At 39.3% G+C, this 15,032-nt stretch overlaps 1 protein-coding gene and 1 long non-coding RNA gene across 3 annotated transcripts in view; one reads left to right on the forward strand and one right to left on the reverse strand.

Moving 5' to 3' along the window:
* Positions 1–15,032, forward strand: part of LOC142652910 (uncharacterized) — an 854,242-nt gene that overhangs the window by 200,044 nt on the left and 639,166 nt on the right. The gene's annotated exons all lie outside the window — the stretch shown is intronic.
* Positions 11,596–15,032, reverse strand: part of ANO10 (anoctamin 10) — a 298,943-nt gene continuing 295,506 nt past the window's right edge. For both annotated transcript variants that reach the window (XM_075827148.1, XM_075827147.1), the window contains exon 13: positions 11,596–14,283. In XM_075827148.1, coding sequence (XP_075683263.1) covers positions 14,233–14,283 — 51 coding nt within the window. In that variant the 3' untranslated portion in view covers positions 11,596–14,232. The remainder of the gene's footprint in view (positions 14,284–15,032) is intronic.

A 15,032-nucleotide genomic window follows, 5' to 3' on the forward strand; every position in this document is an offset into this window, starting at 1 on the left:
TGGTGAATGGCCACCATGTCCCAACAAGGCTGCGACGTCAACAAGGAGGTGGCGGAGTCATGTTTTGAGCTGGAATCATGGGGAAGAGAGCTGGTAGGCCCCTTTAGGGCCCCTGACGGTGTGAAAATGACCTCTGCAAAGTACGTAGAGTTTATGACTGACCACTTTCTTCCGTGGTACAAAAAGAAGAACCGTGCCTTCCGTAGCAAAATTATCTTCATGTATGACAATGCACCATCTCATGCTGCAAAGAATACCTCTGTGTCATTTGGCTGCTATGGGCATAAAAGGAGAGAAACTCATGGTGTGGCCCCCATGTTTCCCTGACCTCAACCCTATTGAGAACCTTTGGAGCATCCTCAAGCAAAATATCTATGAGGGTGGGAGGCAGTTCACATCAAAACAGAAGCTCTGGGAGGCTATTCTGACATTCTGCAAAGATATTCAAGCAGAAACTGTCCAAATACTCACAAATTCAATGGATGCAAGAATTGTGAAGATGATATCAAAGAAGGGGTCCTATGTTAACATGTAACTTGGCCTGTTAAGTTTTTTTTTATTGAAAGAGCTTTTGATTTCTGTAAATATGACCTCCTAATGCTGCAAATTGAACAAATTACAACCTTTAAAATGTTTTGATCTCTGTTGTGCATAATAATGTGAAACAGTGCATTTTTAGTTTTTTACTTCTAAAAAAAATCTATCATTAGGAGATTTGTTCAATAAAATTCGCATTATACTCCAACGGTTGATGGCTTGAAGATTATACTGACTGTCATTTGCATCGACTATTTAAGAAAATCGTGCGTTGTGAATGAAAGGCTGATTTTTAACCTGTTGGTTTGCTTGATCCATTGCCGTTATAAATGGATGTCATTTGCTTTTTTTTTAGTCTCCCATAAGTGATGTTTCTCAATGTACAGTGTTACCCTGTAGCATTCAACATAGGGATTGTTGATCTGTTTGAGAGGTATTGACCTAGGGGAATGACTATCCTAGTCATTTAGTATTGGTCAAGGAGCTAATAAAAAGCTAAAACACCCAAGAAAGTAAAAAAAAAAAAAAAAAGCACACGCACACACACACACACACACACACACACACGATGAAGGTTGAACTTTTTGGCCACAATTCCAAAAGGTATGTTTGTTACAAAGCCAACACTACACATCACCAAAAGAACACCATATCCACATTGAAGCTTGGTGGAGGCAGCATTATGCTTTGGGGCTATTTTTCTGCAGCTGGGGCTTTAATCATGTGGAGGGAATTATGAACACCGTTCCAATAATCAGGAAATATTGGCACAAAACCTGCACGTCTTTACTAAAAAGCTAGAGATAAAGAGGAATTTCACCTTTCAGCATGACATTGACCCAAAGCATACTTCCAAATCAACAAACGAATGACTTCACCAGAAGATCATCAAATTTTTGGAATGGCCCAGACCAGAATCCCATTGAAAATCTGTAGGGTGACCTGAAAAGAGCTGTACACAGGAGATGCATTAGATTTGAAGCACGTTTGCAGGGAAGAGTGGGCAAAAATTGCCAAGTCAAGATGCTGTAAGTATTAGTTTAGGAGTGTGCATATTTATTCAACCACATAATTTTTGTTTTTTAGCTTTCCACTCTAAAAGATTTCAGTTTGTTTTTTAATACAATTGTACAGATTATGGGTCACATTAAAAGGTGGAAAAAAGTTCTGAAATGATTCATCGTGGACTGATTTTGTAACATGACAAAAACCTGGCTTTTTAGCAGGGGTGTGAAAACTTTTTTTTATCGCGCGCGCGTGTGCGTGTGTGTGTGTGTGTGTGTGTGTGTTAGTTATTTCTTTTTGGGGAGTACAGATGTCCAAATATAATGCAACGACAAGGAAGCATACATAGAAATAAATATTGTGGATTTTAGTTTCTGATACTAAAGGTGAACACATGGTAAATTGATCCGGACTAATACGTTTTTCTGAACAATGCAAGTCTATGGCAACAAGATACTACAGGATAGGCATCCCGTTTTGACATCCGTTATTTTTTTTTTTACATGATAAAAAACAATCAGGACGCTCAAACGTGCCTTAAACCTAGCCTAAGAGAAGGTAAAAGGGGAAAGCCAATATGGCTCATAGTCCCAGAAACTTAAAGCAGTAGTCCAGAACACAAACAGCTGAGCTTACAGGATTTAATGGCTTAAAATCAAATCTATTCTTAAAGCGCACCTAACTTTTCAGACTAAGCTGTCATATGTGTGTACATCATGAAAAACACTATTTCAGGTCATTATCTAATTTGTATTCAACATTTTTAGCAGTTTTCCACCTCTGCGTGCTCTCTCTTGAATTCTCAGTTGTTCTATACCCTACACACGAAGAGGAGAATCCTGCTCTCCTATCTCTATTTATCACATATACTAGTCCTCAATGAATTAGAATATCATCAGTGTTAATTTATTTCAGTAATTCAATTCAAAAAGTGAAACTCATATATTATATAGATTCATTACACCCAGAGTGATCTATTTCAAGCATTTTTTTTCTTTTAATATTGAAGATTATGGCTGACAGTTAATGGTAAACCAAAAATGTAATCTCTCAGAAAATTAGAACATTGGGTAAAAGTTGAAGATTGTAGACTCATGGTGTGACACTCTAATCAGCCAATCAACACAAAACACCTGCAAAAGTTTCCTAAGCCTTTAAATGGGCCAACAGTCGGGTTCAGTAGGCTACACAATCATGGGGAAGACTGCTGACTTGAAAGTTGTCCAGAAGACCGTCATTGACACCCTCCACAAGGAGGGGAAGCCACAAAAGGACATTGCTAAAGAAGCTGGCTGTTCACAGAGTGCTGTATCCAAGCATACTAATGGAAAGTAGAGAGGAAGGAAAAAGTGTGGTATAAAAAGGTGCACAAGCAACAGGGATAACCGCAGCCTTGAAAGGATTGTCAAGAAAAGGCCATTCAAGAATCTGGGGGAAATTTACAAGTAGTGGACTGCGGCTGGAGTCTGTGCTTCAAGAACCACCACACACAGACGTATCCAGGACATGGGCTACAACTGTTGCATTCCTTGAGACAACGTCAGAAGCGTCTTACCTGGGCTAAGGAGAAAAAGGACTGGTCTGTTGCTCAGTGGTCCAAAGTACAGTTTTCAGATAAAAGTAAATTTTGCATTTAATTTGGAAATCAAGGTCCCAGAGTTTGGAGGAAGAGTGGAGAGGCATCAATCCAAGTTGCTTGCAGTCCGGTGTGAAGTTTCCACAGTCAGTGATGGTTTGGGGAGCCATGTTATCTGCTGGTGTTGGTCCACTGTGTTATATCAAGTCCAGAGTCAACGCAGACGCCTACCAGGACATTTTAGAGCACTTCATGCTTCCCTCTGCTGACAAGCTTTATGGAGATGCTGATTTCTTTTTCCAGCAGGATTTGGCACCTGTCCACACTGTCAAAAGTACCAATAACTGGTTTAATAACCACAGTATCACTGAGCCTGATTGGCCAGCAAACTCGCCTGAGCTAAACCCCATAGAGAATCTATGGGGTATTGTCAAGAGGAAGATGAGCAAGCGACACCAATCCAACAATGTAGACAAGCTGAAGGCCGTTATCAAAGCAAAATGGGCTTCCATAACAACTGAGCAGTGCCACAGGCTGATCGCCTCCATGCCACGCCGCATTGATGTAGTAATTCATGCAAAAGGAGCCCCGACCAAGTATTAAGTGCATATACTGTACATATTTTTTAGTAGGCCAACATTTCGGTATTAAAAATCATTTCTGAAATTGGGCTTTTTATAATGAGACTAAATTTTGTTTTTTCATTAACTGTTAGCCATAATCATCAACATTAAAAGAAAAAAAATGCTGGAAATAGATGTCATAGTGTGTAATGAATCTATATAATATAGGCGTTTCACTTTTTGAATTGAATTAATGAAATAAATTAACTTTTTGATGATATTCAAATTAATTGAGAAGGACTAGTATACGGCAGTAATGAGAAGTGTAGCTGTGAATTCAGTTCTGGGGAGAAATAGTACCCTTACTAGGTACCTGCGGCAACATCTGTGCCTTTTCCACACTGCTCCCGCTTCCCTTCCCCTTTTCTCAGCAGATTTTTTCCAAAGTGTGTGGATAAGATTTGTTCAAATGTCATCCAGTTTGTTGCTACTGTAATAAGCAGCAGATTTTCCGCAATAAAATCTATTGCGGAAAATCCCCATCTAATCCGCCCAGTGTGCACATACCCTTTATGCTGCAGAATCGTTGCACTTTAGTTGGTAAAAGCCGCAACAAATATCAAGCGTTGTGATTTTTGGGGCAAAAAAGCGGTTATTCCTGTGCAAAAATCGGAAAATCTACAAAAAAGCCTTTTTCTTGTTTAAATTTAACAAAAAGTTTATAGATACCCCCTTGGCGTAGTTATAACGATGGTGATTTGTTCTCCGTGCATAACGGCCTCCTGGTATGTAGTTTCATCCCACGTGACTGCTATAGTGGGCTGCACAGAGACCAGGGGGAAGCGTCAAATATAAAAATGATTTACCTTATATTTGTGATAATTTTAAGTAACGTTAATTTCTTCAGATCTAAAATAAGGAGAATGCATGTAAGTGGCCCCGTGTATGAAGAGCGGGCAGCTTTGCTGTAGGAAAGAACATAACATTCAGGAAGCCTCTGTCAAGGTTATCTTGTTGCCTTTTTGGTTTTATACTGGAGAATGTGAACGGACAGTTCTGCTATAGTAATGTTTTGTTTTCTAAACAAAGTGACAAGTATACAGGAGATCACAAGTGTACAAAATATTTCTTGTTACATTTGTGTCAAACCAAACACATTTTATGGGTTTATGCGCAATTCTGGGGGTACAAACTGTTGCAATATCCTCGGGCTGTCTCTGTTATAGTTGTATTTTATTCTACAATATACTATTCAACTTTTTGTGTTTCTAAGTGTTTTCTAAAGGCTTTTCAGTAAAATGCATTGGTTAAAATGCCTTTCTGGCATATTAAAATAATTGTTACCTTTGCTGCCATTTGATTGGCTGACCTTTTAACCCTTTCCCGACATTTGACGTAGCCATACGTCATAGCCAGGTAGGGGAAGTATGGAACGGGCTTGTGGAGTGAACCCGCTCCATACGATGCGGGTGTCGGCTGTAACATGTTACAGCCGACACTTCACAGTAACGAGCGGGATCGCGCTCGAGCGTGATCCAGCTCGTTTAACCCGTTAAATGCCGCGGCATTTAAATAGTTAGAAAGGGGGGTGACCCCCTCTTGCAGCTCATCGTGCCCCCCGCAATGCAATCGTGGCATGGTGATGATTGCTATGGCAGCCTGGGGGCCTAATGAAGGCCCCCAGGTCTGCCATCTTTGTGCTCCTATTAAGCCCTTAATAGAAGCCTGTCAGAAAGACAATATACTGCAATACATTAGTATTGCAGTATATCGTGCAAGCGATCTAACGATCGCTGGTTGAAGTCCCCTAGCGGGACTAATTAAAAAAAATTGTAAAATAAAGGGGGTTTTCTTATGTAAAAAAAAAATAAAAGATTAAAAGTTGAAAAAACTCCCATTTCCCCCCTAGAGCATTGTAAAAAAATAAATAAACATAATTGGTATCGCCGTATCCATAAAAGTGTGAACTATTACAATATATAATTATTTAACTCGCACGGTGAACGCCGTAAAAAAAAAAAGTAAAACGCCAGAATCGCTCTTTTTTGTTCGCCTCATCTCACACAAAAAATGGAATAAAAAGTGATCATAATCTCGCATGTACACCAAAATGGTATCATTAAATACTACAACCTATCCGGCAAAATATAAGCCCTCATACCACTTAATCGACGGAAAAATAAAAGATTGGCTCTCAGAATTTGGCGACAAAATAAATTTAATTTTTTACACTTAGAGTTTTTCCTTGTAAAAGTAGTAAAATATAGAAAAAATTATATATATTTGGTATCGCCGTAATCTTATTGACCCACAGAATGAGTTAACATGTTTTAATTGCACAGTGAATTCTGTAAAAACGAAGCTTAAAAAACAATGGAGGAATCGCTGTTTTTTTCATTTTCTACCCCACAAATAATTTTTTTTCTGTTTCCTAGTACATTATATGGCACAATAAATTGCACTACGAAAAACTACAACTCGTCCCACAAAAATCAAGCCCTCGTAGGACTATATAGATGGAAAACTGAAGAAGTTATGACTTTTGGAAGGTGGGGAGGAAAAAAACGAAAATGAAAATCTGAAAGTTGTTTACGATGAGAAGGGTTTAAACATTACAGGTTACTATGGAAACAAAGTGAACTACATTAATTTTGACCTTCTTGAGAATCCGTAACCATAGGAATAATTATCCAGAACTTAGGAAATAGTAGAAGCTACATGGGATTTGTGATTTCACTAAATAAATTCCATTCTGCCTCATGGACCAAGAATTATTTTCACAATTTGCACTTTACAATGTAATGATATCATAGGAGAACATTTATTTTCATGAATGCCTTATGACATTTATTAATGATAATGCAAAAAGTATAAAAAATAACAGATACGGAGCATCAAGCATTTCGGAGCAGCTGCAATTATTTGAGATCTGGTTTTGGTAGACCCCTTATGGTCAGGGCCACCTCTTCTTAGGTATTGATCGCCTACATCAATGGTATGGTGAAGACACTAGTTCCAAGCTGAGCAAAGATTTGAGCATTACTACTAAAGTGTTATTAGCATTTCCTTAGGCTCTATTACTCGGGCCAATGATCGGGAAAACGAGTGTTCATATGAACGCTCGATCCCGATCATTGGCCTATGTAAACAGGGCATCCATCAGCCAATAAACAAGCAAACGCTCATTCAGCGGCTGATCTGCTGTTTTATGCTGTATTAAAAATCATCGTTGTCGGCAGCATATCTCAGTGTGTAAGCAGAAAAAATACAAAGAAGAGCGGCACCAAACAGAGATTAATTCCTTTTTTGAAGGTTTGTGTGTGCAAGCGTCATGGCCACGACCTCGGGTCCTAAATTCTGTGTGTAAGCAGAAAGATGTGCTGCCGACATTATAAAAATGTATGGGGACAAACACTCGGAGTAACGTGCACTCGTCCCGATATGTATCCAAACGAGCGCCGATCAACGAGCTGTATCGTTGATCGGCGCTCGTTGATCGGCCCCTATCAGCCCATGTAATAGGTAAACAAGAAATTCCTGTCACAAACGTTTTTCTTAAGATATGCAATCATGAGAGTTGCCAAATCTGAATACAGAGAATGTATAACACACATATCATCCAGATGGCTGCCAATACTTCAAAGTGCAGCGTTCTCCATAACGGTTGACAATAAACATAATAAGATGCGATGTTATAAATGAAAAGGTACCAAAGGCTGGAAACATAGAGATGGTGTTTTTGAGGTTCACATACTTTTGCGACTCACAGATATGTTATATTGGACAATTTTGCTCAATAAATAAATGACCAAGTCTAAAAATTTTGACTCATTTGTTTGATTTGGCTATCTTTATCAACTTTCAGGACTTGTGTGAAAATCCGATGTCGTTTTAGGTCAAATTTATGCAGAAATATAGAAAATTCTGAAGGGTTCACAAACTTTCAATCACCACTGTAGATCAACAGCTTGTATAGCGAGGAGGCACCCTGTTACTGGGCCAATGTACATGTCCCGCTGTCCTACATATGTGCTAGTGATATAGTGCAGCAGCTCGGGGCCACTTTAAGTTCATTTGTTTACCAATCTTCTAATGGGCCTTCAATTACATTTTGATGAATTTGTATGAGATGTAAGTGAGCCTACAATGCTATAAACATTCACAAATTGGGTTGTTAAAAGGAAAACAGTGCATTCACAAGATACTGAACGTGTCATGTAAAACAGCGCCATGATCGTATACACGCCATCTGTAGGGAGACCTAATTGAATGAAGTTACAGCAATTGACATCTACTAATAGCCTGAGCACACAACAGGTCAGGGCTGTGCAGTGTCATTGTGGTGTTTTTACTTTGCTTGTTGTTGGGTTGCCTGCCTGAGAACAAGATGAAAAGGTTTTTGTTTGTCTCCTTCCTTCAACAGCATTGAGATCAGAGAGAATAGAGAAATCCTGCTTGGAGCGTCCCCCCCTTCCTCGAGCAGCAGATGTAGGTTTTGTCTTGTATTGTACGGCTAGGAAGAAAGCAGATGTCCAGCTCAGCAGATTTACTCCCCAGGAAATGACAACTGGCCAGAAGCAATCATTCCTTTCTCTAGCAATGCACACTGGGAATTAGTAAATCTACGCAGCCTCGTAATAATTAACGTATTCAATATTTTATGTGAACTGCCTACATAACTTTTATCATAAGAAGAAAAAAAATACTACTTCACTCTGGCCTGAACTAGTAGATAATTCTACTCAATACACCCAAGAAAGAAATGAAAATCACTGTCATAAAAATGAGATATCCCACTCAAAATGTAAAATTCTGTTATTAAGTCTCACACACGCTACTGTATTACACCTCCTTACAACATCCGAGTAATCTACAAAGCTATAATACAGCACCCATAGTCAATGAAGCCCTACTATACACCTCCGATTTCATACAGAGATTTTTTATGTCTTATTCCGTATGATTCAGACAAAAATAATCATTACATTCTTTATTGGACGCCATATTAAGGAGGAATAGCTCTGTAATACAGCATCGTATGGCAGCAACATGGAACAACTACAGCAAGACTATGTATAGTGGTTAATTGATGGGAAGGAAAGGCACAGTCATGATACTCTTCCAATGCACCATAATATCCGCTGTAAGCAGCCCACTGAGAGAATACAGGCTGCCATAAACAGCATTTGTAAGATGTAAGAGGAGAATTTGATTACTGTAGCTAAAAGCGTGTCTGTAAAGGGAACATACTGGTTAATAAATTCCTGTAGTTACAGCAGCATCAACACTAATTCAAGCAGTCAGTCTATCACCCTCTGCACTGAGAAGGGTGTAATATGAGCTAGCAGGCTTGTAGAAACGGTGACCGGTGACCGGATTGCAGCTCCATTGTATTTGTAACGTGGCGGACAACGACAACTTTGTGTTCATGAGTGAGGTAAAAACAGCTTTGAAGGAAAAGGCCTCACCAAGATAATGTTCACGAGGATCTAAGAGCACTGTAAAATTATTTTTCACTGGAGTTACTCTTTAAAAGAAATGCACACCAATCAGCCATAACATTAAAGCCACCTGCCTAATACTGTGTAGATCCTCTAAAGGTGTCCTGTGGTATCTGGCAAAAAGACATTAGCAGCACAGCCTTTAAATCCTGTAGGTTGCCAGGCAGGGTCTCTAGGGGTAAGACTTGTTTTTTCCAGCTCCTACCACAGATGCTAGATTGGATTGAGATCTGGGGAATTTAGAGGCCAAGTTAACACCTTGAACTTTTTTTCATGTTCCTCAAACCGTTCCTCATAATTTTTTGCAGTGTGCTTTATCCTGCTGAAAAAGGTCACTGCCATTAGGGAATACCATTGTCATGAATGGTTGTACTTGGTCTGCAACAATGTTTAGGAGGTCAAAATAACATTCATATGGAATGGCAGGAGCCATAGTTTATCAACAGAACATTGCCCAAAGCATTAAGCCTCATGTACACGACCGAGTTCGGGCCCTGAAAAACAGTCCGTGTGTCGGCCGCATTTCCAGGCCTGACCGCGGTACAGGTGAACGGGACTCCTGGCATCATAGACATTTTATGATGCTAGGAGTCCCTGCCTCCCCACGTAGCTGCTGTTACAAAATGATACAGTACGGAACAACAGATCCACGGGGAACCAGAGATTCCTAGCATCATAAAAGGTCTATGATGCCAGGAGTCCCGTTCACCTGTACCGCGGTCGGGCCGGGAAATTTGGCCGACACTCAGACCGTTTTTCACCGCCCGAACTCAGTCATGTGCAACTTTACTTACACCGTCTCCGCCGGCTTGCCTTCTTGGATGCAGTTGAATAGTACAACGGAGCATGGGAACCTTTTAGCTCCCTGCCCCGCCATTTACCATCAAAGGACACCGGCCACTTTGGCATGTAGCATATGGATTGCAGTGCTACAGCTCAGGGCACAAGCTGGAAGAGGCCTGTGTCCTACACCTTCAATGCTGGACGCAACATGGAACAGGAGTTAGACGAGTATTGTATTAGTTTTTTTTGTCTGAGGCACGATTACAATGGGGAACCCTAGAGAAGTTTAATGTGGGCAGACTGGGGGAGCACCATTACTAATTGGGAAATATAGAGGCACTCTGGGGGAACACTTTTACTAATAGGGACACTCTGCGGGAGCGCTATTACTTATGGGGGCACTATTACTAATGGGGGCTCTCTGGGGAAACACAATTCTTAATGGAGGAACTCTGGCACAGTTACTTTTGGGGCACAGTAGGGGAGCACTATTGCTGTTGGAAGCACTGCTTGGTACAACATATTTTTCTGGTCACTTAGTGGGTATTAATGCTGTCAGCATAGCACAATTATTTTTGGCTCTCTTACAGTCAGGGGCACTATTTGCATGGCACAATTCTTTTTATGGGTACTATATGTGACACTAATTACTGTAGGGGACACTATCGGTGTCAGGTATTTTCAAGGGGTACTATCTGTATGGAACTAATATTTCTGCAGTGCAATATTCGGGACATTGGACAGCACATCAGGCACAGTATTGGAAGTAGTAGCAGGATGGCATTATAAAAGGGGCAGTAGGATTGGTAGTTTGTCTAGAGGAAGTGGGATGTATTGGAAGAGTCATGACCAGGAGAAATCATCATGACATTCTGGGACGGATAGAGAAGAAACTGGTAAGAGAATGACTAAAGGCAGAGAAGATGTCAGCTGTGAGTCACTGAACATAAATATTTATTGATCCTCTGACTGCATGTGATCAGTATCTTCTAATACTTGTGATTGTCCCTGCATAATACCCAGTATTATTTAGTAACTGTATGATTGTATTTATGTGTTTATGGTAGGAGCAAATTGTTTAGGGGCAGGGCTGACATATGACAAATGTTTATGCATACAGGTTTGAGGTCTCACAGCGCTGAATTTAATTATAAAGTAATATCAAGGGAAAGTGTACTGCTGAAGTGGTCTATCTAAACCAATTTTGTGTTAAAAGATTTGTCTTCTAGCTATGCTGTCTTTGATAGATTTTTAAAAAACATTTTTTGGGGGGGAAGAGACATGCCTTAGGGCTTCAGCCCCTGATTTTTTTAAGACCCTAGCAATGCCCATGACCAAAGGAGCTGTACACTTGTGTTATTTATTCTGCAACAAACTTCCAGAAGAAAATTGGACAACAGCTGCAGGCATATACTGATCTACTTAGTTTTGGGTTTCCACAGGTGTCTTGTACAGTGAATCTAACATTGTGCACACAAAAAATGTTCTAATAAGGACAGAGCCGCTGGATTGGTTTCTACATCACCATATTTTATGCAGTACTCCAGCATATGTGATGTCAAGGTTCCAGTCATGGCAACATGCAGAACTCTTTCCATAGTTTATATTACATATAAAAATAACACAAATGTTTGTGGTTTATTATATTTAATTTGCATGCATTAATAAAGGACAGTCACACAGAAATATTAATGCTGACAGACAATAAGGCAGTTTTTGTTTCACATGTTACTGCTCATCGCACGATAACATTTGAGGCAAGTCGCGAGTTACAAGAACTCTTTAATACAAAGTGTACATAACCATAAAAGAGAAAGGAGTTTCTCTAAGCGCATACAGCCTAGTATCAGAATGTAAACCAAGATCTGAGCAGCCTAAATACGGCCATAATTATTGCAATGGGAAACAATGGAGAAAATCAGATCCCTGTGTCACTGAGAAATTTAAAGTGATTATACAGGATTAGTAAAAAAAAGGGTCTGTTTTATTTTTTCACCAGAAACAGCGCTACTCTTGTCCATTGGCTGCATCTGGTATTGCAGCTTAGCCCCATTCACTTATATGACAGAGCCCAGGGACAGACCTGTTTCTGGAAAAAAGCAGACACTTTTTTATTTATTTTTTAGACCCTGGACAACTTCTTTAACTTGCTAGAAAATGCTTATGACTGTGTTCTTGATTTAAAGTACATTGTGTATAATATATTTTTTTCTATCTAACAGACAAGTAGTTCATGTAAATTGCATTTTTTCCCAGAATTATTAGTTCTTACTAAAACATTATTCTATTTACATATACTGAGGAGAATATCTACCTGGTACCTTCTGTAATATGTACAAGTTATAAATGTCATTCATACCTCACATTAGTGAGTGAGAACCAGGACGGTGGTAGAAATGCCTTCCCAAACATACTCATCTACAGTTCCCAGACACTAATGGGAGGCACCAGGAGGTGATTGATCAATTAACATTATATTAGGGAAAAGTGGTTGGGTTATACACTATTCACTCCTCCTTAGTGGGAAAAGTTGATGGTGGTAGAGAAAACACATATTTGCAACTATATAGAACTAGCAATGGAGGCAATAAAACCATAATCTTGTTCTCAGCTAAAATTTAATTAGTTTTCAGAGCACAGGTAACATTTACAAAAGCAAAAAAAGTGTTTAAAGGGGAAATCCACCCAAACGTGATCTTCAACCATGTCAGAAGAGACCTCCACTGAGCACCAAACTCAATCATCACTGGAAATCTCAGACACAACATACTGTACTGAACTTACAAATTCCACCAATACAATCTTCTGATACGTATCTAGGACATCTTAGCAGATACATTTTGCATGGATTTATGGATTTCCTATTTAAGGTTGTGGACATTTGACAAAACTTGCTGATATGTAGTGTAATAATAAAATATAAGCATTCATTTGCTGTGCTCCTAATTAGAAATGGAGAATATCTGAATATTTAATAATGAGAATGCAGTTCTGATGTGAGGTGTCCCTTGGAAAGGTATGTTACCTGGTAAATCGGTACCAGTACTAAACAAAGTCTATAGGGATGTTGTTCTATCCAGATTTTTGCAATAGACTTTAATTTTTACTGTAATTGACAAAAGAAATAACATAACTATGTAATTTCCTAATGCAAAAATTGTACAAAGAATTAGCATTAAATACAGCAGATGCAGATTATACAGAATGTTCAATATATAAATGACTAGTAGTGTAATATACCATATTTTTCGGACTATAGGACGCACTGGACCATAAGACGCACACATAATTTGAAGCTTAAAAAAGGAGAACGTTTTTTTGTTTACTGTACATTTCCTATGGATAATATTCAGGTGATATGGTACAGGTCCAGTAGTATCCCACCACAATGCCAGCCACAGTGCCCCAATACGATGCCAGCCACAGTGATACAATGTATTTGCAGCTATTGTGCCCTCAGCCTCTCCTGAACTCACCAGACCTCAGAGGAGTGGAGAGGCAGGGGTTAATGGGGATGAATCTGCTCAGGTCACTGCTTTAGAGTTGATACTGATCACTCATAGGAGACTAGAAGGTACTTGCAGATCAGTACCTGCATAGATTTACTGTGCTGTGTGTACAAATGTCTGTGTTATTTGCTCACTGAACAGTCAGATTTTACACAATTGTGTGTGTAAGATGTGGATGTTTAGTGTACAAATAAGAGATTTTTTTACACACAGCACAGGACATGCTGCTTCCATATCACTGCACTACAAGGACCTTTGAATCACAGAGCTCAGTGTCCTGCCTCTTCATACACTGGCAGCTGCCTTCATTCGGACTATAAGACTCAGCGCAATATTACAGCATAGTTTTTAGAACAAAAAGTGCGTCTTATAGTCCGAAAAATACGGTATGTGTATAGTTACGTCTATTTCTAAACAGAGATCTTTATGACATCTAATTAATAATACAGAACATGACCATATTGTAGGTAAATAGTCTCAGTCCATATAGAAGTATGGTCACATCAGCTTTTACTAAACTACACTGTGCCTTCGAGGATCCTCCACCAAGTGAGAAATGCAGCAACCAGGGCCTGAAGCAAAATGTACACATTATAATCCTAACAAAACATGCAATCACCAGACCTATAACCGGGAGACAATACAGTAAATAAAGTCAAATTTAATACATTTCAACCTGAGAAGCCAAGCAGTGCTTTGGTAAACAAACGGTTCTCGCAAGTGCAAATACTTTTGTATTCTTTTCTCACGTTGATTCTTTATGAGTCTATTGCATCTTCAGAGAGGGAATCGAAAGACAGTTTCATTTGCTGGAAGACAAAAATAGTACCAGTTAGAAATAGACACCATAGGTGTACAATTCTGAGGCTAAATCCCCAACCATGCACCTAGAATATATTTATCTGTGTCTACTATAGGCAGGTCCAAACTTTGTCAACTTTGGATAAACCGTTGGTCTCCCTGGTCAACCCATAAACATCCACCCTTTCTATTACCACATTCTCTCTTGCTTTAAACTTGTATAACGTTTTCACCTCCTACATCATCTATACACAACAGTTTATTAACCCCTTTATACTCCATGGATATCCCAATGTTAGCTTTATATCCTTTGGACACCTCATCTGGAGCACCTTCTGACCTTTGGGAGTCTACATGAAAGACTTTTTCCTATTGTGCATCCTAAGGTCATTTGGATCTTCTTGGACCACAGAGCCCTACATTAGCTATTTGCTGCAGATTACCTATTTTTTTCTAAATATTCATAACTAATAAACTGGGGATGGAGAGGAGCAAAGTAGCGAACGTAAGGGGACATGTACATGACCCTCAAGTCCTTGCCCCCTTACGTTCCCTACTTTGCTCCTCTCCATCCCCAGTTTATTAGTTATGAATATTTAGAAAAAAAAGATTTATCCGATTACACCGACAATATAAATCATTTATTAATTCATATCTTTTTCTTATTCAAAAATTTTTATTGAGTTTCAAAACACAAAATTACACAACATAGTGGAGGGAAGGCCTCCACACCATAAATGGAACCGACAAACAAGGT

Source organism: Rhinoderma darwinii, chromosome 5, assembly GCF_050947455.1.
Source record: "Rhinoderma darwinii isolate aRhiDar2 chromosome 5, aRhiDar2.hap1, whole genome shotgun sequence".
Lineage (NCBI taxonomy): Eukaryota > Metazoa > Chordata > Amphibia > Anura > Rhinodermatidae > Rhinoderma > Rhinoderma darwinii.